This window comes from Armigeres subalbatus, chromosome 1 (assembly GCF_024139115.2).
Source record: "Armigeres subalbatus isolate Guangzhou_Male chromosome 1, GZ_Asu_2, whole genome shotgun sequence".
Lineage (NCBI taxonomy): Eukaryota > Metazoa > Arthropoda > Insecta > Diptera > Culicidae > Armigeres > Armigeres subalbatus.
The window spans coordinates 264,065,273-264,089,751 of NC_085139.1; the positions used below are offsets into that span (position 1 = coordinate 264,065,273).

Genomic DNA, 24,479 nt, shown 5'->3' on the forward strand with positions numbered 1-24,479 from the left:
GAGGCTCTTGGCGGCGAAGCCTCAATAAAGAAATAAAAGAAGTCGACCGAAATCCAACCTGGCAACAGATTAAAGCGATAGCCGGGCAACGCTCAGGATGGAGATCTTTCAAGTCGGCCCTTTACACGGAGGTGTACAGGATCCGTAAGTAAAAGTAAGTGAATTTGTCATGCCGAGTAATTTTGTACATGCTTGATGGCTGCAGTCCGCTTTCCTCCAGAGTATCATTCGGATCTTGCACGCCCTGCAGCACGTGTGGATTGCTGCCAGGAACATCGTGAGCGTGGTATCACTTGCCTTGCTTTCAACACCTTCTCGTGATGAGATCATCAACTCCACACTTTCAACACAGAGCCGAGACTTGCACTTGAAGCCCCAAGTGATCAGCTGCCTCAAGTCGTATAGCAAGTCCGTCGGATCACACTTCAAAAAAATCGACGGACATTTCTCCTTTCGCTTCAGTGATTTCTTTCTGTTTCTTGTGCTTAGTAGGTTGCTTGCGTCCCCGAGCAACAAGAGCTTGTTACACAGAAGAAACTTTGGACGTGCTTCGTCGGGAACAATCTTTTCCGATGTTTGCTTCGCGTTCTTTTAGCGATCGAACTTGGTGTTCTGTGGCGCGGGTAACCCCTCCAAGCAGCTTTTGCAGAGCAACGTGTTCTCGCCGTTGCCGCTTGATGACGCCGGCAATCCGCTGAAAAAGAGGAAAAACCAGCAATCGCAGATGCCGCAGGTGCCACCGGAGCGGAAGGAGAAGTGCCCGCCCGTGTTTGTGAAGAGCGATCCGCCGGATTTACGCCCAAAAATTCGCCAGCGGATCGCTAAGGGGCTGAAATGTACTTTTCGGCCCTGCAGCGAGGGCGTGAAAGTGATGCCGGCAAAGAAGGACCATCATCAATCCGTCGTGGAGTTCCTCGATGTCCACAAGTATGAGTACTACACTCATGACTACCCCGGCACGAAGCCGCTCAAGGCTTTACTGCGAGGGCTCCACGACATGAAAGAGGAAGAGCTCAAAGCAGAGCTTGAAAGTTGCGGAATGAAGCCAGCAGCCGTTCACAAGATCGCTCGTTACAACAAGGCGAGAAGATATCGCGACCAGCTTTACCTGATCCATCTGGAGCACAGCTCCACTACCTGGAAGGACCTGAAGCTGGTTGGCGTTATAAATTACACCGTCGTTGACTGGGAGCGATATCGGCCAGTGCACCGCGACGTCACGCAGTGCACCAACTGCTTCAATTTCGGGCATGGCACCAGGAACTGCCGCATAAAGCCACGCTGCAACAAGTGTGGCGAACCCCATCCGACTGACGAAGGCGATAAAATGGAGGTGGCCGATCCCAAGTGCGCCAACTGTGGCGACAAACAGGGAGCCACCACAAAGGGCTGCACAAAGCGAGCCGTGTTCCTAGAAATTCGGAAGAAGGCTTCCACCAGGATCATTCCGAATAAGAACCGTGTTCCTGTAATCAACGAGGTGAACTTTCCAGCTATCCCGGCTCCCAGTCGTGTGATTCCAATACTCCCACCGTTACAGCCGCACAAGCGACTGGCAGCAGCAGCTACGTCGGTTCAAGCTCCAGCATCGTCGGCACCATCCACCAGCGAATGGCCCCGCTCCCACCTCCTGGGTTCCGTCGGCAGTCGCAGAATGAAGTCGTCCCAACGAAAGAATCTGCACCGCTGTACACTCCGGAGCAACTGATGCCGATCTTCGCGCAGCTCGCCACTCGGCTGCGCGGCTGCAAAACTCGCTTCGACCAGGTCTTCACTCTTGGCATGTTCATCATTGAAAATGGCTGCTAGGGTGGGCCTGGTCAACTGGAACGCTTGCTCCCTAAAGAGCAAAACAATTGAGCTGAAGGATTTCCTTGAGGAGAAGGCAATAGACGTGGCGTTCATCACCGAAACGCACCTTAAACCGGAGGTGAACGTCAACATCCCGGACTTTCGCATCGTGCGACTTGACTGGCCGACCATGGAAGGTGGTGTGACCATCGTTCTTCGTTACAGCATCAACTGTCGCCTGCTGTCAAGCTTCCAGCTGCGCATCGTTGAGGCCATCGGTGTGGAAGTTACTATCTCTGTCGGCACAATCACGCTCATCGCAGCGTACTGCCCAACTCAAGCCAAAGCTGGCGACGGATCATCGGCCGCCCTCCGGAGGGACATCATCAAGCTTACGCGGAAACAAGGTTAGTTCATCATTGCCGGCGACCTGAATGCCAAGCATCAAGCCTGGGGCAACAGTCACGGCAATCAAAACGAAACCATTTGGAGCAACGACATGGAGGAAGGTCACTATACGATCCTGAGCCCGGATTCCCCCACTCGGCTGAGTCGGTCCGGCGACCATTCCACAATCGACCTATACTGCCGCTAACCGCAAGTCGAGCACATATGTATATGGAGGCCCATATACAGATGTGCTCGACTTGCGGTTAGCGGCAGTATACATCACAAACATGAACGACCACATCTCCCAGCCGGTCGTCTACCAAGAGCTCAACTCGGATCACTACCCGGTGGTGGAGGAAGTGGGCTCCTCGGTCGATCGGCTTCAGCAGTCCCGGCGAAACTACCATCGTGTCGACTGGAGCCGGTTCCAAAGGAGTGTTGACGGCAACATCCGACCACACCGGAGGAAATCGACAACCACACACTTAAACTTAAATTTTTGTCTCGGTAAATCAAACTACCGAGAACGCCCGTAAAAGATGATTTTTACCGATAATTCGTTGAAATAATTTTCTTTACTGATTTTCGTTAAATTTATTCAACGTGTTTTCGGTACAAAAAATTGTTTACCGAAATTCAGTAATCTCGACTACCGATTCAGTCGAAAAAAAAGCAACCGCGATTTCGGTTCAATGATTCGCCGAACTTCGGCAATTTTACTTCCGATTGCTTGAAAAAAATAAGCCTGAGTCTGAGTCAGCCATTTTTCAGTATCATAGCTAAGTGTGAGACGGTCCGATAAAATTTAAAATGGATGAGATTATGCTGCAAATTGAAACGGAAGCCGAGCCAGTAAGGAGCAAAATTAAACAAATTTTGTGTAAGTATTAATTTCTCTATTTTTAGAATTGTTCGAAAGCGGCCGATGCATTAGTTTGTTTCTTTTGCAAGCAACTTGTACCAGGATATGTTGATGGCTTACACCGCCATGTAAATTTTCATTTGAAGGAAAATCATTTCAGTGCCAATTATGTTGCGTTCAATTGCACATTCGAAAAATGTAAAATGACCTATGCTCATTTCACTTCACTGAAGCGCCACATTTTATACGAACACCCGTTGGGTTCCGGTAGAGATAACACTTCTTTGAAAATTTCTTCTAATGCCCCTCCGGAAAAAAAAGTGAGGTTAGGTTCACTTTCGGAGCAAGTTGAATACAGTTCCGTGGCGGAGCACGTACCATCAGAGCACAGTCCTCTTCACGTGACTGACAAATCAGGTACCACAGAGGGTGAGCCGATGAGATCACCAATAACTTTGGAGGAAATAAAGCAAGTCGCTGGAGTGGGGATTTGCCGTCTCGTAGGTGATGTGGGACTTCCACAGTCGAAATCCGTTGAATTCATCAACCTTTGTAACAATCTGATAGAAATGATTTGTCAACGTCTACGTAGTTTGACTATCACTTTTTTGGAAAATAATGGGGTAAACACCGTTGAAAAACACACAGTCGATTTCTTGAACGAGTTTCAATTCCCTGGGATTTTCACGGAAGTGAGTACATTCCCAAAACGAAAAAAGTTTCTAAAGCAGATTGCAGTATCAGTTCCTGAACCCACGGAAAAAATGCTTTCCTACCGTGAAGATGTCCGTCATGTACGTGGAAAGCACACTCACATACGTATAAATGAGACGTTTTCTTATATTCCCATCATCGAAACATTAAAGCTAATTTTCAGAAACCCATCAAATCGAGAACATTTGGAAGTATCTGAAAATAAACTGAGAACAGTTGGCTCAATCAAGGAATACAGCTCTTTTTGTACAGGGGAAACATACAGAGATAGTGAGTTTTTTCAAAAGAATCCAAACGTAATCAGAATTAGTTTGTATCAGGATGATGTAGAATTGGGAAATGCGTTAAGCAGTAGAGCTGGTATAAATAAGGTATCCTGCTTCAACTTCAGAATTCAGAACTTCCCAGACAGGGTAAATAGTTCTCCAAAAACTATTTTCCCAGTCATTTATTGTTCATCAGTTGACACTAAAAAGCATGGTTACAATAAAATATTGCAACCATTAATTTCGGACTTGAAACAACTTGAAGATGGGATCACAGTGTACTACGGCTCAGAACCCTACGTTCTGAAAGCAACTCTAGCAGCGTTTGTCGGGGACACTTTAGCAGTACACGACGTGTTCAATTTGTTAGGACCAGGAGCCAATCTGTTCTGTCGTATTTGCACTATTTCAAGGCCAATGTTTAAAGAAGATCCTCATTCCCAACACCCTCTTCGATCCAAGATTTGGTATGATACTCAGTTACAGCAGCTAGGAACAGGTCAAATAACATCTAAAGACTGTGGGCTCCAACCACAAGGATGCATTTTGAATGAACTTAGCAATTTTCATGTTTGTGAAAATTACATTCTTGATGTTATGCATGACATGGCTGAAGGTGTTGTGCCTTTGACTTTGCAGCTTGTTCTGAGTTACTATATTACAAGCAAAGACGTGGAACTAGATATTTCATACATAAACTATCGTATCAACACATTTGCATACGGATACGTGGATAAAAAAAATAAACCATCGGCCAATTTCACTGGAGATATGCTGCGAAAACCAAATGCATATAAATTGAAGCAAACTTCAACCCAGAATCTTTTGCTACTACGTTCCTTACCTTTTCTTTTTGGACACAAAGTTCCGGTAAATTGTCCATATATGTCATTGATTGGACATTTGATAAATATCGTCAGGATTTTAATGTCACCAGTAGTCTCGGATTATATGCTTGCAGAACTTGAAAATCACATAAGCCAGTTCCAACAGTCCTTTTATGCCTTTTTCAAAAGACGCATAAATAAGAGTCATCATTTGGAGCACTATCCATTATGTATAAGGAAAAGTGGTAGCATGAAGCAATACAACTGTTTGGCATTCGAACAAAAGAACAAACCTTGCAAAAGTCAGACAGCCAACTGCCGAAACTTCAAAAATATTTGTAAAAGTTTGGCAAAGCGACAATGTTTCACTATGACTTTGGACATCTTAGACAATCCTTACGCTGATAAAGTCGTTTTCAAAACAGGAAAAATGGTTCGCTGTGCCGAAACTCGAAGCAAATCCTTTTTGTCAGAGTACTCAGTGGATCTTGTCTTTACTCCTGCCAATGTGACGGTCAACGGTGTCGATTTTCGACCAAATCTAATAATTTCCCTAATAAACCACAACAACATGATGTATCCAACGTACGCAATTATACGTGAAATTGTAGTTATAAACAATACGATCAACTATCTCGTGAAAATCTGCCAAACGAAGGATTATAATAACTTCTATGAGGCATATGAAATTGAAATCTTAGACGAAGAACGCTTCCTCCAGGCGGTTGAAGTTCATCAGCATACCACTTTTGCCTTCTGGACACCGTACGATAGCCAGACGAAATATGTATCACGCCGCTTTTATTGTCAGGATTACTGACAATTAATCAGTAATGCAATTCTTATAAATATTAGGTATTTCTTTTTAATAAATTCACTCTTTTTTTAGTCGACCAAGAAATCGATGAGTACGACCTCTTCATGTCTCTCGATGAATTTGATTTTAAACGCCTCGGACTGAGTACAAAGCTTATCAAAATAATTCAAAAAATTCAAAAATCTTTCCAAACGGACCAAATAATTGAAGAGGAATACCTGGAGAATGACGAAGATGATGGTGCCGAAGATTTTCCGTCAGAGTATCGCGAAACCAAAGAGGACAATACTGCAGCCGATAATCATCCGGAAGGGAACGACGATTCAGAGCCGTGTGATGAATCAACGGTGGAACACACAGATTCTGGAAACGTCTGCCAAAACCCTTATGCCGGCATCACTTTGGAACGGGTAAGAATATATACACGGTAAAAAATCAACACGCTCAATTTAACTGTTTCATCTATTGAATGATCAACTTTAAAATCACTATTATTGAAAATGATATTCCTTTGATTTTGAAGTGGTGTCACATCTTTCACAAGTGTGTTGAATGCAGACAATTCCATAACATCAACACTGTTGATCAAAGTACTACTCACTGGATGTTGAAATGATTAGCACTTCGATCAGCACCAATAATGTCTCCACTAGAATTGAAAGTGCTATGCTATTGAATTCACAGGTTCAAGGCTATTGATTTAAGAGTGGAGCGATATTGGTGTTGTTCTAAAAATAGATGACAGTTCTTTCATCTGTTCTGCTTATTTCAAGAGGTATTTCGAAGTGTGAGATGGAGTCGTGGTAAGACGGAGGACTTTCAAGCAAAGGTATGTTATTCAAATCTGAGCTGATGAAATTCTATTTTTTTATTTTGTTGTTTTAAATTCAAAACATTGTGCACGTCAAATGGAAGTGGTGGTCTTTGAATGCGACGAGCTCAGCTATTGATATTGATTTGATTCCAAAGTAGTGCATATTCAAATGCAGAACAGTTCGCATGGGCTAATATATTTTTTACCGTATACGTTTTCACAGGTTTTCACTATTAAAAAAGCACCGAAAAACGTCATAAATGTATTATGCGGAATTACACTAAAAGTATGTCGAATATTTCTTCACAATTGGTTCAAGTAGACAACGAAACAATCAAGGAAAAAGTGATATTTTCACTTGAAAGTCAACTAAGTTTTAAAAAAATATGTACAACGCGATCACAGCACAAAATATTACACAGTTTGATGAATAAATAAGTACTATTTTGTTGATGTTTATATTACTGCACCAAAGGCTTTCCTGACATTTCATAAGAGCTCAATGCTTTACAAAAAGGTGAGAATGAATACTAAATATTAGTGTATTAGTGAATGGTGAAAGTTGAATAAAAATGGTAAGGAAATCCATATTTTGTTGGCGTGACATTAGTGTATGATAAATATAATGCTTTTACTACTGCATTCCTCTCCATTCAAACGAGTTCCCATAACAAGCCGTGCAATGATGTACGTCACCATTTTTTGTTAACTTTTTTCACCATTCACTTTTGCGCTTGTAGTTCGTCTTCTCCCTCACCTTAGTATGTATGCTCATTTGTAAGAATGTAAACACGACATCTTCACCGTGGCATAAAGTTACTTTATCACAGACTGGCGGATATAATATTTTAATTCATGTGGTGAACAGTTTTGAAACAGAATAGTAAAGTCAATAGTAAAATACATCTGATTATTCATGTTTGTTTTGATACATGTGATGAAAGATCTCGGTGGATAATCAGTCAATAGTAAAACACATCTGAATATTCATGTTTGTTTTTCATTTCAGGAAGTTGATATAAACATAATCTTGACAAAGACCGAGCAAGGGAATGAACTGATTGAATCGCTTCGTGAATCAAAGAAACCCAATGAAAAAACCATCAAGCAGATTACGCATCTGCTGTGCAATTTCCTGATGTCGAACTACGGAGTGTAAGTATTATACTAGTGACGTTCGTATGCAAACGTAATTAATACTATTTAATTTATTATAGGCGTGCACCATCCTTTTATAAAGACATGCTGGCTAAGTCTTTGGTGCAGTCATATCCCTTACTGGCATCTACAGTTTCAGTTGTACCACATGTATGTTTTAAAAAATTAGTTTTTTCTAACCATGTGTTTATTCAACATTCACAATACTGATTTTAGGCATTATGGTTCTATTTGAACGGCAGAGGCGATGGGAAACATGCTGGTAAAATACATTATCGTATGGAGTACCTCGCCAAGCAATCGGAAAATCGAGTTTTCCATAGGAAGGCGTTGTCAAGCCAAAAAGTGCAACCTGTAAAGCAAGAAGAAATCGATGTATCTGACGCTGATCTTTTCGCGATGGTATGTTTATATCTATATACACACTTAATTTTTTTACCGGGATCTCAGCAAAATGTTGAACTTTTACCGAGAATCGCACAGCCGTGCCCCAGCAAACATGTTTTTGCCGAGATTTCTGTCAAAATTGCTGATAATCAGCAAATAATTTGCCGAAAATCAGCTAACAAACGCTATTTTTGCCGGAATATCAGTTATTTATTTTGCTGGCGCACGGCTGTGCGGATTTTTGCCGAGCTGCAGAAATAAAAACTGAGTGTGTATACAAACATTAATATATAATCATTCTGATTGCAGATAGAAGAGCTGAAGTTTATTGTGCCATTAGCAGATAACAGAAAACGTATTAATCTGTTATGGCAGGCTACTTACGCATACCGTTGTCAATATCGCTCGAAAAATGACTTCATGTCATTTTTGGAAGAGTTTCCGGTCTCATCCGCCTATAATGGGGAACTGGTTTGTACTGTTTTTTTTTTATTTTATTGCTAAATCAGAAGCACTAATTATGTAAGTGATTTTTCTAAGGTATTCAATGCCTTCTGCACTTTGAAATAGTTTTTCATACATATTTCTGTATGCAGAATGAGGAAACCACTGAACACCCTACCATAAAACTTTATTAAATATGTACATTGCTTTTTATCAAAATACTTGTGCCTCTCTACTTTTAACCACAGGCAAACAGACGTAATACACAGAAAAAAATAATGAAAAGTAAACAGCGCGTAAAATTTGAGATGCGGAAATTTACGCTTTTCTACGCTGAAATGGTGCCCTTCCTAACAAGTTTGCTTACAACTTGCATGAAATATTGATGATTCACGTCAGATATTGTATACATTTAGGCAATATCCCGCATGGAATTACGTTAATAATGGCGTTCCATTTATGTGCATTATTTTGGCGTAAATATCAGTGGATTTTTCTATCTGTGTACCAGATAAATTACCATCGACCATGACTTTAATCACCTTTAACGATCAGTTTGAATTAGATTGATTGTTCGTTTCACAACTAGAGCTGCTAGCGATGTAATCCTTCGAGTTTGGCATTTCCCTTCAGCGCCTTCTGGTGACAATGTCATACAAAACATTGTTTCGTGTAACATGCTTGCAAGATGGTAGCAAGTCGGGCTTTGTTTTTTTCAGAAGCTGTTACGTCTGTTTGTCTGTGATTTATCTGTTCCATTCATTAAGGCCCCATGCCCACGTAGCGTCTTTTCGACGCTCCGTGCATGCTGCGTTAAAAAGACGCAGATGTGCATCGGGAAAAAGCGGTAACGCAGCGTCGCCGCACCGATGCACACCTGCGTTATTTTAATGCTACGTGGACATCGGGTCTAAGAGAAGTGAAATAAAGAAACATCAACAGTTATATACATCTACGGACAGTCTATATATACACCTACACTACATCTGCTTTTCTTTGCTAATATCATTTTTCATATTTTATTTAAAGATTGAGTACGACTTCAGACGAGTGACAAAGAAGAACATGGTATTCTCAGATGAATGGGCAAAATGGCAGAAGAAAGTGCTTCGAGCCTATAAATATCTGTTCAACGAAGTTTCTGACGGTATACGCTTACATGTATTATTTATAGTATTTTATTATTTGATTTATTTTTTATTACAGATTTCTTGAGGGCGCTTGCGATAATTCGAGCCAAAAATCCAACAAGAGGGTCAAAACGTTTGCACAATGGGGATGCAACGAAGGAAAATCCTCTCATTGGAATAGTCAATTGGATAAATGTAAATTTGACAATAGCAATGGATATATAAAAGAAAAAATAATATACTAGTTATTCATATAATTAATAGGTGGACGACCCTTTACCGACAAATTCCAAGACTCCTGTATTAACCGTCAGGGGACCCACCATGACTCCAGGTGAGCAGTGGTACGTTTCGTGGAACAATATGAACATTCCTGTTGGCAGGAACATTATCGAGGCATTTGGCGTTTTATGCCAGTGCTATGATGCGTTCGGAACGGCTTGTGCTCCAACTGATAAGCAATTTTTGCTTTTCTTCAGTGCGATTATTTTTGACGTACTTCCTATTTCAACAACAGGGGAAAAGTTCGTAAGATCATTAGATGACTGAATGTTTTTCTTATATTTTTTAAGCAAATAGTTGTTATAGAATTAGCACGAAAATTCGTAATAAATAAAAAAATCATTAAAAACATTATTTATTTAAAGAAAACTGAAAGAGTATCTCAATAAATATTCCTTTTTATTAACGAATCTCGGTGAAAAATAATATTTTTAAGAATAAATTTTACGGTTTTATTCGGCAAAAAAAGAAATATTTCACCGAGATACAGTAAAAGAATTTAGCGTATCTCGGTTAATGTTTACCGAAATCCTCGTCAAAATTTGACATTTGAGATTTTTTTCAAATTGCCAATTTCTCGGTAATCTGAACTTTTACCGAGATTTTTGACGAAATCTCAGCTGTTGGATTCTCGGCAAAAGTTTTTGCCGTCTTCGGCGAAATAAACTAAGTGTGTAGCTCCACTCCATCCAAGAAGCGATCCCCCAGGCCCGTGAACAACATGTGCCAACTGCTAGACTGGTAAGCAACACCCTAAACATTGATTTACTCACCAAAGATTTGATCCGTCTGCCTGCGCTTAAGGCCCGGTGCAATCGCATGACCAAAATTATCCAGGCCAGAATGGTGGACCTCAGAAATAGTGATTTTTCCAATAAGATCCGCGCTCTCCGCAGACTATGCTAAGCCGTTTTGGAAGCTAACAAAAATTCTAAAATCTAAGCCTCGACCCATTCCACCTTTCTTTGATCCCATTAGACAGCAATGGCTCTAAGGATCGCTTGATAACTCCTGCAGAGAAGGTTTCTGAAATAGGTCGTCACTTCGTCAGCTCACACAATCTTGAACGTCCCTCAGTCCACACGAAGCGGCCGTTAATGAGCATGCTAACAACATCCCTTTTATTCCCTACAACTTCTCGGAGGAGTTGGAGATCTCAGCTGACGAATTGACGGCCTATATCAAGTCATCGAAAAACATGAAGGCCCCAGGCTTTGACAGCATCCTGAATCTCGAGCTCAAACACATGAGTGCTCTGTTCTTTGAGCATCTCTCGCTGATCTTTAATCAGTGTCTCCGGCTCAGCTACTTCCCATCTTCCTGGAAGTCAGCGAAAGTCATCCCCATCCGGAAGCCTGGGAAGGATCCTTCCTCCCCCAAAAGTTATCGACCCATCAGCCTTCTCTCAGGGTTATCCAAGCTATTCGAAAAAGCTATTCATCATCGGTTACTTGAGTCTGCCGAAAATCTCAACATCTTGCTCGAGGAACAGTTTGGTTTCCGACGCGGTCGATCAACCGTTTACCAACTGACCCGAGTTACCAACGTCCTCAGACGGAACAAGTTTGTCTCAAAAACCTCCGCCATGGCCTTACTCGATGTCGAGAAGGCGTTTGACAATGTATGGCATGATGGCCTGGTGTACAAACTACAATGCTACAATCCTCCCAGCTACCTGGTGAAAATTATCAACAATTATCTGTTGGCAAGGACATTCCGGGTCTCAATCAGCGGAGCGAGTACCAATGCGCACAACATCGTCGCAGGCGTCCCCCAGGGCAGCATCCTCAGGCCCCTGCTTTTCAATTTGTTCACCTCCGACATGCCAGAACCTCCAGAAGGCGACATTATGCCTCTGTTCGCAGATGACACCTCTCTCGTCTACAACGGTAGAGTGATCTGAGCGCTAGTGGCAAAAGTTCAACGAGGCCTGGATTGCCCTGACAGAGTACCTCTTCAGCTGGAAGATCTGTATCAACGCGGCGAAGACCCAGGTCATCATTTTCCCCCACTCTAAATCACCTAAACTTGTTCCGCCTGGGGACTGTAAAATCATGGGCCAATAAGGCCGACTATCTTGGCTTGACCCTCGACAGCAAGCTTATTTTCAGGCAACAGGTTGACAAAACGGTGACAAAGTGTAACGTTTTGTTGAAACTGCTGTACCCTTTGATCAACCTTCGGTTGTCATTGTCCCTGAAAAATAAGCTTACTGTCTACAAGCAAATCATCCTCCCCGTGATCGAATATGGCATGCCGGTCTGGGAGAGCTGCGCAAAAACTCATCATCTGAAACTCCAACGAGTTCAAAACAAGTTCCTGAGAATGATCATGAACACCCCTCCCAGGACACGAACTTATGAGGTCCACCGTCTGGCCGGTATTAAAACTCTACACGAGCGCTTTGGTGTGTGTAAGAAAAGGTTCAGGCTCCGTTTCTTACAATCGGACCAGACGACCATTAGGGCGCTAGTTCCAATTTAGGTTATCAAATTATTATTGTAAATATTAGTGTACATAGTAGTTAGGTTATCAAATTTTCTAAATTAATCAATGCCTCCTTAAGGCTATTCTGATACATTAGATAAACTTTATAAATTATATTTAAATCCTAACCATTGCTATTGAACCGAATCAAAGATGAAGGGCCAAGTGGCCAAACACTTGTAATGTCAAAAATAATGTAACAAACAAAAATCAAAAATAAATTAATTTAAGTAAAAAAAAAAAGTCAAAAAGACAGGCCAAAACACTTGAGGAAACGTCACCGGAAAATGAACCCATGCGTTCGGGCGCCTAGACTACTATGCTTTACTTGTTATTAATTTCTGTTACTTTTTTTCACTGACTTGCAAGTGAATGACGACGACAGTTTTTGAATGTTAATTACTAAAACAATGCATAGTTCATGCTTTATTAACCACAAGGTTTCAATATGTTCATATATAATTAGTGCTTTGGTCTTAGTCCTAATTTTATGTCTATACCGAATTTAATAGTCTTAAGAGCCAGTTCGCGAGAAGCGCGACCCCCTCTTGTATCGATATTCTCCGATTTGGATGAAATTTTCAGGGTTTGTTCATATATGTAAGAGAAGACATTTTGCAAATTTTCAGATTTTTTCATTGAGGGGAAGTGGGGTAAAACGGCCCTTCAAAAATTATTGTTGAAAAATCGCCAAAATCAAAAAAATGCAATAACTTTGGCAATGACCGACCGATTTTGTTTAAATTTTACACGCTTTTTCTACTCAACTAGTAAAAAACTAAACCCGTAAGGCAATTAAGGAACTAAAGAGCTTTCATCTCATATATAATTCAGAAGCGCCAACTCAAGAAATTCTAAGAAAATCGCAATTTTCTGCAACACTGTTTATTCAAAAGAAAGTTCACATAAATTTCGACCCTACTTATGTTGATGTTTTTCGATCTGGTGAAAACTGTTCAAACTTTTTTGTCTAAGTAGAAATTAAAAATCAGGTTTTTTATTAAGTAAGCGTAGGGTTAAATAGCCCTTTAAAAATAAATGTCAAAAAATACATCAATTTTTTATGTGAGTTCTAGAAGAAAATACATACCAGTTCTAATCGGGTGTATATATTTTCAAGGGTTGGCCAATTTTATCTCATAGGTAATGGAATACCCTCGATTCTATGTTTACACAACTGTGTGAAAAAAAACTCCAAAGTTTAACAAAGTTTCATTCATTTTGCACGATCCAAAAAAACCTTTTTTTGCTACAACGAGCTGATTTTTTTACACGGAGAGCGTAACAATGTAATGTGTATACTATTGAATAGGATGGAGTATACTATTGTCTGATAATTTTTAAGCACACCCCTAATGAAAATATTTCAAATTTCAGGATACACGTTTCTACACTCATAGATAAAGTATATAAATTGTAGATCGCTTAATCAATTAATTGAAAGATTACCAAGCAAAACTGTTTTATTCTCGGCCTAATTTACACCACCTGAAAGTGCTTGAGTACCTTAATAAGACTGTGTAGTTGATGTGTAAAAAGGATGCTTTGAATATCAGCCTTTTTCTCTTAAAATCTTTTCTAACCTTATATGAACATATTTCCAACCAACCATCCAAGGTGTGGTTTGCTAAGAAGTAGTACTTGGGTAGTAACAGCTTTATTATTATTATTATTTATTCAGACTAAGGCCGAAGTGGCCTGTGCGGTATATAAGAGTCTTCTCCATTCGGCTCATCTTCATCTTCCACCTGATCGATTCACCTTGCCCGCTGCGCACCTCGCCTTCTTGTGCCCGTCGGATCGTTGTCGATAAACATTTTCACCGGGTTATTGTCCGACATTCTGGCTACGTTCCCGGCCCACCGCAGCCGTCCGATTTTCGCGTTGTGAACGATGGATGGTTTTCCCAGCAGCTCATGCAACTCGTGGTTCATTCTCCTCCTCCACGTACCGTCCGTCATCTGCACCCCACCATAGATGGTATGCAGCTTGCAATACTTTTTGAGAAATCTATCTATTCCTTATTTCACCGAGGAATAGACTACCGTGTTGAAGTACCAAAACAAATGTTCACACTTCCGAATGGATGGAAACTAGCTAAAGCATTGGATTTTGTTTTAGGGGAAGAGGCCCCAAAACGCCCCCCCGATGCGAAACGCCTTTTGTGGTTTTCCTCATATTTTCCGTCATTAAGATGGCCGTAACAAAACTAGATCTAAAATTATGTAGGTTAGGCGAAAAAAGTTTCAAAATAGTGTATGGGAAGGTCGGAAAAACCGAAAATTTCCACATTTTGAAGAAACATCTAACATTTTGGCGAGGCAAAACGCCCTATTAGAATTAACCTACAATGTACTTGCGTCTCCACGCACTATCCATACCGGAATGCCGATTCGCTGACGCGTGGTACTTTGTTCCCTAGGAGCTGCTAGCTAAAAGGCGTTTTGCCTCATGAGTTTTCCGGCAACAGAATATCACCACTTTTTTGAAAAGTTAATATTATCAATATGATTGAGATTTTTGATAATTTTTGAATGGCATCAACTAGCTATCTTGTTTAACTGTTGCACAATGTGAAAATACCCATGAATAGCGTTACAAATAAGACAATAAAGCAGTGTTTGCTTAGCTAGGGCATATTGCCCCCCCTTCCCCTACGTCGTTCTTGAACCATTGTTCTTGCAGTTAAGACGTCACCCATGTATGGAGGAAATATATTTTGGTGGAACAATATTTTTGAACGGAAGTTTAAGACGGCGCTAAGTTTACAATACCTCTGCCAGAATATTATATAAATGACATGACTGGATAACCAGTTCACGTTATTTTTGAGAGATTGTGAAGTATTTAATTGACAAAAAAAAACCATAAAAATACTACGCTTGGAAGAATTTTGAAGCAAACTAGCAAAATCGCTAGATTAGTTGCCAGTTGGGTCGGAATAATCAAATCTAAGAAGTGTGGTTACGATCATCTGGATTCGCAACAGTATTTATATTTCGAGATCTATTTTATCCCTCTCTTCCCATCATAATATTTTGCCGAATAGTGTCATCTACATATAGAAATAACCCTTGTAAGTTTCAGCCAGATGCTGAAACATGGATAAAAATGGAGTTGCGATTCTCACAAACTGGCTTGCAAACAAACAGTGCAGTGTGCGGAAACTGATAATTTGATTGATTGTTCTTAAGCCGGCGCACTGAAATAAGTTTCAATAAATTTCAAGTTAGAAAGGAAATACGTCATGTTTTCATACTCATGTATATTCTGCTTAAGCTCACATATAAAAATTTATGAATTTTTGACATTTTATTTCAACAAGACTAATTTAACCAATTTACCGAAATTGCTCATTTGCCGTTAAGAATTTTTTTTTCGCATAGCTGTAAAAGCAACATCAGTACCGGTACCGCTAATATTAAGGCACTTATTTTGGTCCTATTTTACTTTTGTTGAAAATTGTTCTGCAAATAGATTGCTATCTAATATAGATCAGCGAAGGATATACGTATCTATTGAGACGAAAAATATAGATGAATTGAAAGGAAGAAGATATAGTGTTTGTATTTTTGTAACTTATGTATTTTCTGCTAGAACTCACATAAAAAATTGATGTATTTTTTGACATTTATTTTTAAAGGGCTATTTCACCCTACTCTCCCCTAATGGAAAATCCTGATTTTTAATTTCTACTTAGACAAAAAAGTTTGGACAGTTTTCACCAGATCGTAAAACATCAATATAAGTAGGGTCGAAATTTGTGCGAACTTTCTTTTGAATAAACAGTGTTGCAGAAAATTGCGATTTTCTTAGAAATTCTTGAGTTGGCGCTTCTGAATTATATATGAGATGAAAGCTCTTTAGTTCCTTAATTGCCCTACGGGTTAGTTTTTATCCTAGATCTGTTGGTGAAAAATATTCCCTTTGGAAAAGATCATTTTTATCGAAAAGTCCTTTTTTCCTAAAGTAAACAACTTTATAATCCTATTATCCACTTGGTAAAAAGTACTAGTTGAGTAGAAAAAGCGTGCAGAATTTAAACAAAATCGGTCAGTCATTGCCAAAGTTATTGCATTTTTTGGTTTTGGCGATTTTTGAAGGGCCGTTTTACCCCACTTCCTCTCAATGAAAAAATCTGAAAATTTGCTAAATGTATTCTCTTACATATATGAACAAACCCTGAAAATGTCATCCAAATCGGAGAACATCGTTGCAACCTCCCTTGGAAAGGGGGTCGCGCTTCTCGCGAACTGGCTTTTAAAAAGTAAGCTTGAACCTGCAAGGCAAGTATTTGGTACAAACTTTGGTATAAGACTTTTCCCAATTCATCAATTTGTGTACATTGCAGAAATTGTTTTGTTAATTCCTCAATAGGATAACCCAATTTTATTCACGACTCATCGTAACGAGTAGCGTGCATTCATTCACAAAAAAATATCTCAACAAACAGAACGAACGTAAAGTGATCTCAGCAAGCGACGAACCCCGGCTGCGTCGTCGTCGTCGGTTGAACCGATTTTCTTTCATCTAGTTGCCGCTTTTCGCTGTATGTTGCTGAGATTCATTCCCATGCACCGATTGCTGTAGGTCGTTAAATTAGCTTACACAAAAAAAACTAAAACAAAGAAGGGTCAGCAAGTTAGAACAAAGTATCGATTTAGAGAACCAGACTTTTACCCACAACAAGAAGGTGTAAAAGAAGCACCGTAAAATAGGGACCGATTGAAAAGAAAGGTGGGAGAAATGGTTTGTTGAAATTTCCATCGCTTATCTCAATGGCTTTTTTTTTGTGTGTGCCTCGTTGTCTTGTTGTGGGTTTGAGTCAATAAATTTTAACTGCTTATTTCTGGAGCCAGTCTTTTGAATGGGTCTTTTTTACGAGCTGTTTTGTGTGATATTTTGTTCGGAAATGGTTTAATTTCTGGTGTCAATCCGATCACTGCATTTCTCGCCTTTTTGATTTGATTGTGGCAGCGACTGCCGAGTTTGAGTTCACACAACGGTAAAAGGCAAAAATGGTTATTTGAAAGCAAGGTGTGAAATGAAAATGTTTTCAATTAACTGCTAATTCAGAGTAAATGATTCGTGTTGGCTGTCGTTTCAATTAATGCATTATTATGCATTTCAGGAATAATTTGATAATGGAAAAATATTGATCTGATAAGATGAAGCCCGCACAATTAGGAGACATTGTAATGCGATTAACATGCATGGACCACGTAGTAGTGATAATTGATTGTCGACAGCGCCGTAGCGTGTGGTTGGTCGGGCTGGCCCCGCCAAGGGCTAATCCCTCAGTGGAGCTCCGAATTAAAAAATAACGTCATGAGAAACAGAACAATTTTATTAATCAATTCCAAGGAATGTAATTGTCGCTGAAAAATGCGAAAAACAAACGACAAAAGAGAATTGGCAGTCTAATGTTGCATGAAGAAGAAGAAGCAGAAAAGATGATATTCGAAAAAAATTGCACGGGGAAGCATACGTAGAAAATTTTGAAACTCTTTTTAAAAATTCTAGAAGCAATTTAATTAAAAACGGGTTGCGGTACGGGGTCGGAAATTTAAGATGGTTAAGTTTATGTCTAAGCTATGATAACTAATACTGATGTAATTAAAACATCATCGGAAACCAAATACTTCTCAAAATGAGCGGACGGCGATCATTGTCCTATTCTGTTACAGTTTGGGACAAACGCTTATTGCGAGTTGAGCTTGTCCCTACATTTACAATGGACAATGTTGTTGTCTTTGGCAATTTTGTTATTTTACATTCCTTGATCAATTCATAACAAACCGACTACAAAGTACTACTAAAGCAAACAAAGAATTTTGACGTCAACGACGTCGAATGGTACGTTTAGACAAGGCAAGTGAATTGAACAACTCAGTTGAATTGGTTTGATTCAATTGACTTGCCAAAAGTGGAACATGTTCAACCCGTGACATACCACATTCTGATGTCCGTGTTAGGAATGCACGAGATTGGGTACATATGAAATTTTTACTGGCTTTGACAAGAATTGAAATTTTCCATAGCTTATCGTTAATAATCTTAAGTTTCAATGAAATAGGCAAAATGGTGGAGAGTGTCCGAGTCGATTGATATATGAATCTTCAAAATCTATCGAAAGATAAAGGCGCTAGTAACGTTTAAAATCTTCCCTTCCAGCGTTATGCTCTCGATTTCCAAAAATCTAAATGACACCCAGTATGGTAAAGTCCTACGTCAAAAAATTCCAAATTAGAGACCGTCACGAAATCAGGCGAGATTTCAAACGCTAATAGCTCCTTTATCTTTCGATGGATTATCGAGATTTTATTATCAATCGAAAGGTAAACACACCAGCAATTTTTCAAGCCCTCTGAAACTATTGATTATCAACGTAAACATATTGGAAATTACGATTCTTTAAAAATCCAGTAAAATAACATCTCACTGAACATATATTTATCCCATCGCGGAACAGAAAAATACAGCATCAATTTCGTCGCTTCTTTTTGCTAACATGCGTGCTCTTCTTCTTATGCGTGCTCACTGCTGGAAAAAACCACAAAAATACGAAACAAATCAAATTCCTTTTCATTGCTTTGTTTTTCATGGGATGGATATCGGAGATATGAGATGAAGTCCAGGAGTAGTAACCCTAGTATAGATTGACTTTATCGGTAATAGCATTTTCTGGGAGAAAAGTATTTAGGTTGGATTGTTTTGAATGTTTGTTTACATTTTTTAGACAGAATCACCGTCTTCGACGAGAGGTCGCACTTGACATCTATCATGAGACGAATCTGTATCAAAAGGTCGAAGGACAAAAGGTCCAAATGACAAAAGGTCGAAAGGACAAAAGGTCGAAAGGACAAAAGACCGAAAGGATAAAAAGTCGAAAGGACAAAAGGTCGAATGGATTAAAGGTCGGAAGGACAAAAGGTCGAAAGGACAAAAGGCCGAAAGGATAAAAGGTTGAAAGGATGAAAAATCGAAAGGATAAAAGATCGAAAGGACAATAGGTCGAAAGGTCGAAAGGACAAAAGGTCGAAAGGACAAAAGGTCGAAAGCACAAAAGGTCGAAAGGACAGAAGGTCGAAAGGACGAAAAATCAAAAGGATAAAAAGTCGAAAGGACAAAAGGTCGAATGGATTAAATGTCGAAAGAACAAAAGGTCGAAAGGACAAAAGGCCGAAAGGATAAAAGGTTGAAAGGATATCGAAAGGATAAAAGATCGAAAGGAGAATAGGTCGAAAGGACGAAAGGTCGAAAGGACAAAAGGTCGAAAGGACAAAAGGTCGAAATGACAAAAGGTAGAAAGGACAAAAGGTAGAAAGGACAAAAGGTAGAAGGACAGAAGGTCGAAAGGACAAAAGATCGAATGGATTAAAGGTCGAAAGGACAAAAGGTCGAAAGAACAAACTGCCGAAATGATAAAAGGTTGAAAGGATAAAAAATCGAAGTAGGATAAAAGATCGAAAGGACAATAGGTCGAAAGTACAAAAGGTCGGAAGGACAAAAGGTTGAAAGGACAAAAGATCGAAAGGACAAAAGATCGCAAAACTAAAAAGGACAAAAGGTCGAAAGGACAAAAGGTCGAAAGGACAAAAGGCCGAAAGGATAGAAGGTTGAAAGAATAATAAGACGAAAGGATAAAATATCGAAAGGACAATAGGTCGAAAGGGCAAAAAGTCGAAAGGACAAAAGGTCGAAAGGACAAAAGGTCTAAAGGGCAAAAGGTCGAAAGGACAAAAAAAATCGAAAGGATAAAAGGTCAAAAACAAAAGGACGAAAGGATAAAATGTCGAAAGGATAAAAGGTCAGAAGGTCGAAAGAAAAAAAATGAAAGAACAAAAAGTTCAATAAAAGAAGGTTGAAAGGGTAAAAGGTTGAAAGGATAAAAAGTCGAAAGGAAAAAAGATCGAAAAGACAAAAGGTCAAAAGGACAAAAGGTCTAAAGGACAAAAGGCCGAAAGGGCAAAAGGTCGAAAGAACAAAATGTTGAAAGGATAAAAGGTCGAAAGGACAAAAGGTCAAAAGGATAAAATGCCGATAACAAAGGGTCGAAAGAATAAAATGTCGAAAGGACAAAAGGTCGAATGTCAAAAGGTTGGAAGTCAAAAAATTTAAAGGACAAAAGGTCGAAAGTAAAGAGGATCGAAAAAATAACAGAGGGTTGAATGAAAAACAGGTTGAAAAAATCAATTTTGAGATCTAAACAATTAAAAATTACAAAAAAAAATTGAAGTGTCCTTGAGGCGGTCTTGGACGTTAGAGGGTTGACTTCAAAATGAAACACAAACGTTCACAAATTACGTAAATAAATTCCACAGCGAGATATGGAATGCAATTCACTAAATAATTTTATAAATTTCAAAATGGCACCAGGTTTGACACACCAGGAACGTTAGAGGCGCTGTACTTCAATCAGCTGATTTTGGCTTTTTATGATGCATCCACAACATGTTTTGTTTGACCAACAACATCGGTTTAGTACATTTATAGTACAAGTAGTTTGGGTATTAGGTCGATGCAAACTAGTTGTTGGTAACACGAATAGGAGCGACACTAGCAATCTTACACTTCTGCCTCATCTGGTTCGACTTTTGATTATCTACATTGTACAAATATTTATTTGATTGATATTGATAATAATTTTTTTCTAGAATTGATCCCTGAAAAGGTACTATTTTTAATGTTTATTGAATTTCTAATCTCGTGTAACCGCTGTTCGGCCACATTGAGAGTTGACGTATAGTTAATGTCAACTTCTCTCCACGAACAGCCTAGATAGCCGTTTGGTGCCGACAGCCAGTTGTCTGGCTAAGATTAACGCTACGGATTGCCTGTTCCAGAGGTGAAAGTCCACCATACAAAAACGAAACGAATTGGCTGATGAGTTAGCTCGCACTGGAGCATCACAAGACAAGTGTCTTAGTCAAGGGCTTGACAGGTCACTGCCGACTCAACTATCACATGGATTTGCCATTCAACGTGTCACCATTTGCCATTCAACGTGTTAATTCCGGAAGTCCCTCTGGGAATTCCTCCGGAAGTCCCTCTGGGAATTCCTCCGGAAGTCCCTCTGGGAATTCCTCCGGAAGTTCCTCTGGAAATTCCTCCGGAAGCTCCTCTGGAAATTCCTCCGGAAGTTCCTCTGGAAATTCCTCCGGAAGTTCCTCTGGAAATTCCTCCGAAGTTCCTCCGGGAATTCCTCCGGAAGTTCCACTGGAAATTCCTCCGGAAGTTCCACTGGAAATTCCTCCGGAAGTTCCTCTGCAAATTCCTCCGGAAATTCATCTAGAAACTCCTCCGAAAGTTCCTCTGGAAATTCCTCCGGAAGTTCCTCTGGAAATTCCTCCGGGAGTTCCTCTGGAAATTCCTCCGGAAGTTCCTCTGGAAATTCCTCCGAAAGTTCCTCTGGAAATTCCTCCGAAAGTTCCTCTGGAAATTCCTCCGGAAGTTCCTCTGGAAATTCCTCCGGGAGTTCCTCTGGAAATTCCTCCGGAAGTTCCTCTGGAAATTCCTCCGGAAGTTCCTCTGGAAATTCCTCCGGAAGTTCCTCCGGAAATTCCTCCGGAAGTTCCCCCGGGAATTTCCTCCGGAAGTTCTTCCGGGAATTCCTTCGAAAGTTCCTCCGGGAATTCCTCCGGAAGTTCCTCCGGGAATTCCTCCGGTAGTTTCTCCGGGAATTCCTCCGGAAGTTCCTCCGGGAATTCCTCCAGAAGTTCCTCCGGAAGTTCCTCCGAGAATTCCTCCGGAAGTTCCTCCGAGAATTCCTCCGGAAGTTCCTCCGGGAATTCCTCCGGAAGTTCCTCCGGGAATTCCTCCGGAAGTTCCTCCAGGAATTCCTCCGGAAGTTCCTCCGAATTCCTCCGAAGTTCCTCCGAATTCCTCCGGAAGTTCCTCCGAATTCCTCCGAAGTTCCTCCGGGAATTGTTCCGGAAGTTCCTCCAGAGATTGTTCCGGAAGTTCCTCCGGGAATTCCTCCAGAAGTTCCTCCGGGAATTCCTCCGAAAAATCCTCCGGAAGTTCCTCGGGGAATTCCTCCGGAAGTTCGTCTGGGAATTCCTCCGGGAGCTCCCCCGGAAATTCCTCCGGAAGTTTCCTCCGGAAATTCCTCCGGGAGTTCCTCTGGAAATTACTCTGGAAGTTCCTCTGGAAATTCCTCCGAAAGTTCCTTTGGAAATTCCTCCGGGAGTTCCTCTGGAAATTCCTACGGGAGTTCCTCTGGAAATTCCTCCGGAAGTTCCTCTGGAAATTCCTCCGGAAGTTCCTCTGGAAATTCCTCCGAAGTTCCTCTGGAAATTCCTCCGAAGTTCCTCTGGAAATTCCTCCGGAAGTTCCTCTGGAAATTCCTCCGAAGTTCCTCTGGAAATTCCTCCGAAGTTCCTCCGAAATTCCTCCGAAGTTCCTCCGGAAATTCCTCCGGAAGTTCCTCCGGAAATTCTCCGAAGTTCCTCCGGAAATTCCTCCGAAGTTCCCCAGGAATTCCTCCGAAGTTCCCAGGAATTCCTCCAGAATTCCTCCGGAAGTTCCTCCGAATTCCTCCGGAAGTTCCTCCGGGAATTCCTCCGGAAGTTCCTCCAAATTCCTCCGGAAGTTCCTCCGGGAATTCCTCCGGAAGTTCCTCCGGGAATTCCTCCGAAGTTCCTCCGGGAATTCCTCCGGAAGTTCCTCCGAATTCCTCCGGAAGTTCCTCCGAATTCCTCCGAAGTTCCTCCGGGAATTCCTCCGAAGTTCCTCCGAATTCCTCCGGAAGTTCCTCCGGGAATTCCTCCGGAAGTTCCTCCGAATTCCTTCGGAAGTTCCTCTGGGAATTCCTTCGAAGTTCCTCCGGGAATTCCTCCGGAAGTTCCTCCTGGAATTCCTCCGGAAGTTCCTCCGAATTCCTCCGGAAGTTCCTCCGGGAATTCCTCCGAAGTTCCTCCGAATTCCTCCGGAAGTTCCTCCGAATTCCTCCGAAGTTCCTCCGAATTCCTCCGGAAGTTCCTCCGAATTCCTCCGGAAGTTCCTCCAGAATTCCTCCGAATTCCTCCGGAAGTTCCTCCGAATTCCTCCAGAAGTTCCTCCGGGAATTCCTCCAAGTTCCTCAGAATTCCTCCGGTAGTTTCTCCGGGAATTCCTCCGGAAGTTCCTCCGAATTCCTCCAGAAATTCCTCCGGGAATTCCTCCGGAAGTTTCTCCGGGAATTCCTCCGGAAGTTTCTCCGAATTCCTCCAATTCCTCCGAATTCCTCCGAATTCCTCCGAATTCCTCCGAAGCTCCTCCGAATTCCTCCGGAAGTTCCTCCGGGAATTCCTCCGGAAGTTCCTCCAGGAAATTCCTCCGAAGTTCCTCCGAAATTCCTCCGGAAGTTCCTCCGAATTCCTCCGAAGTTCCTCCGAATTCCTCCGAAGTTCCTCCGGGAATTCCTCCGGAAGTTCCTCCAATTCCTCCAGAAGTTCCTCAGGAATTCCTCCGGAAGTTTCTCCGAATTCCTCCAGAAGTTCCTCCAGGAATTCCTCCGGAAGTTCCTCTGGGAATTCCTCCGGCAGTTCCTCTGGGAATTCCTCCGGCAGTTTCTCTGTAAATTTCTCCAAAAGTTCCTCTGGAAATTCATCCGGCAGTTCCTCTGGAAATTCATCCGGAAGTTCCTCTGGAAATTCCTCCGGAAGTTCCTCTGGAAATTCCTCCGGAAGTTCCTCTGGGAATTCCTCCGGAAGTTCCACTGGAAATTCCTCCGGAAGTTCCACTGGAAATTCCTCCGGAAGTTCCACTGGAAATTCCTCCGGAAGTTCCACTGCAAATTCCTCTGGAAGTTCCACTGCAAATTCCTCCGGAAAATCCACTGCAAATTCCTCCGGAAATTCCTCTGGAAACTCCTCCGGAAGTTCCTCTGGAAATTCCTCCGGGAGTTCCTCTGGAAATTCCTCCGGGAGTTCCTCTGGAAATTCCTCCGGAAGTTCCTCTGGAAATTCCTCCGAAAGTTCCTTTGGAAATTCCTCCGGGAGTTCCTCTGGAAATTCCTACGGGAGTTCCTCTGGAAATTCCTCCGGAAGTTCCTCTGGAAATTCCTCCGGAAGTTCCTCTGGAAATTCCTCCGGAAGTTCCTCTGGAAATTCCTCCGGAAGTTCCTC

The 24,479-nt window shown here is 41.2% G+C and overlaps 1 protein-coding gene across 1 annotated transcript; it reads left to right on the forward strand.

The window, feature by feature from the left end:
* The first annotated feature begins 2,835 nt into the window (after window positions 1–2,835).
* Window positions 2,836–10,171, forward strand: LOC134213491 (uncharacterized). Its single transcript, XM_062692595.1, has 9 exons — window positions 2,836–3,061; window positions 5,740–6,077; window positions 7,491–7,636; window positions 7,699–7,789; window positions 7,856–8,041; window positions 8,336–8,497; window positions 9,500–9,617; window positions 9,677–9,795; window positions 9,865–10,171. The coding sequence occupies exons 1-9, from the start codon at window positions 2,992–2,994 to the stop codon at window positions 10,147–10,149; spliced, it is 1,515 nt and encodes a 504-aa protein (XP_062548579.1). The 5' UTR covers window positions 2,836–2,991; the 3' UTR covers window positions 10,150–10,171.
* The last annotated feature ends 14,308 nt before the right edge of the window (window positions 10,172–24,479 follow it).

Excerpts from the sequence above, each read along its gene's own strand:
- LOC134213491 (XM_062692595.1), top strand. The coding sequence starts at position 2,992 with ATGGATGAGATTATGCTGCAAATTGAAACGGAAGCCGAGCCAGTAAGG. Across the intron at positions 3,062-5,739 it reads CAAAATTAAACAAATTTTGT|TCGACCAAGAAATCGATGAG; the intron begins GTAAGTATTAAT and ends CTCTTTTTTTAG. Across the intron at positions 9,796-9,864 it reads GAATAGTCAATTGGATAAAT|GTGGACGACCCTTTACCGAC; the intron begins GTAAATTTGACA and ends TATAATTAATAG.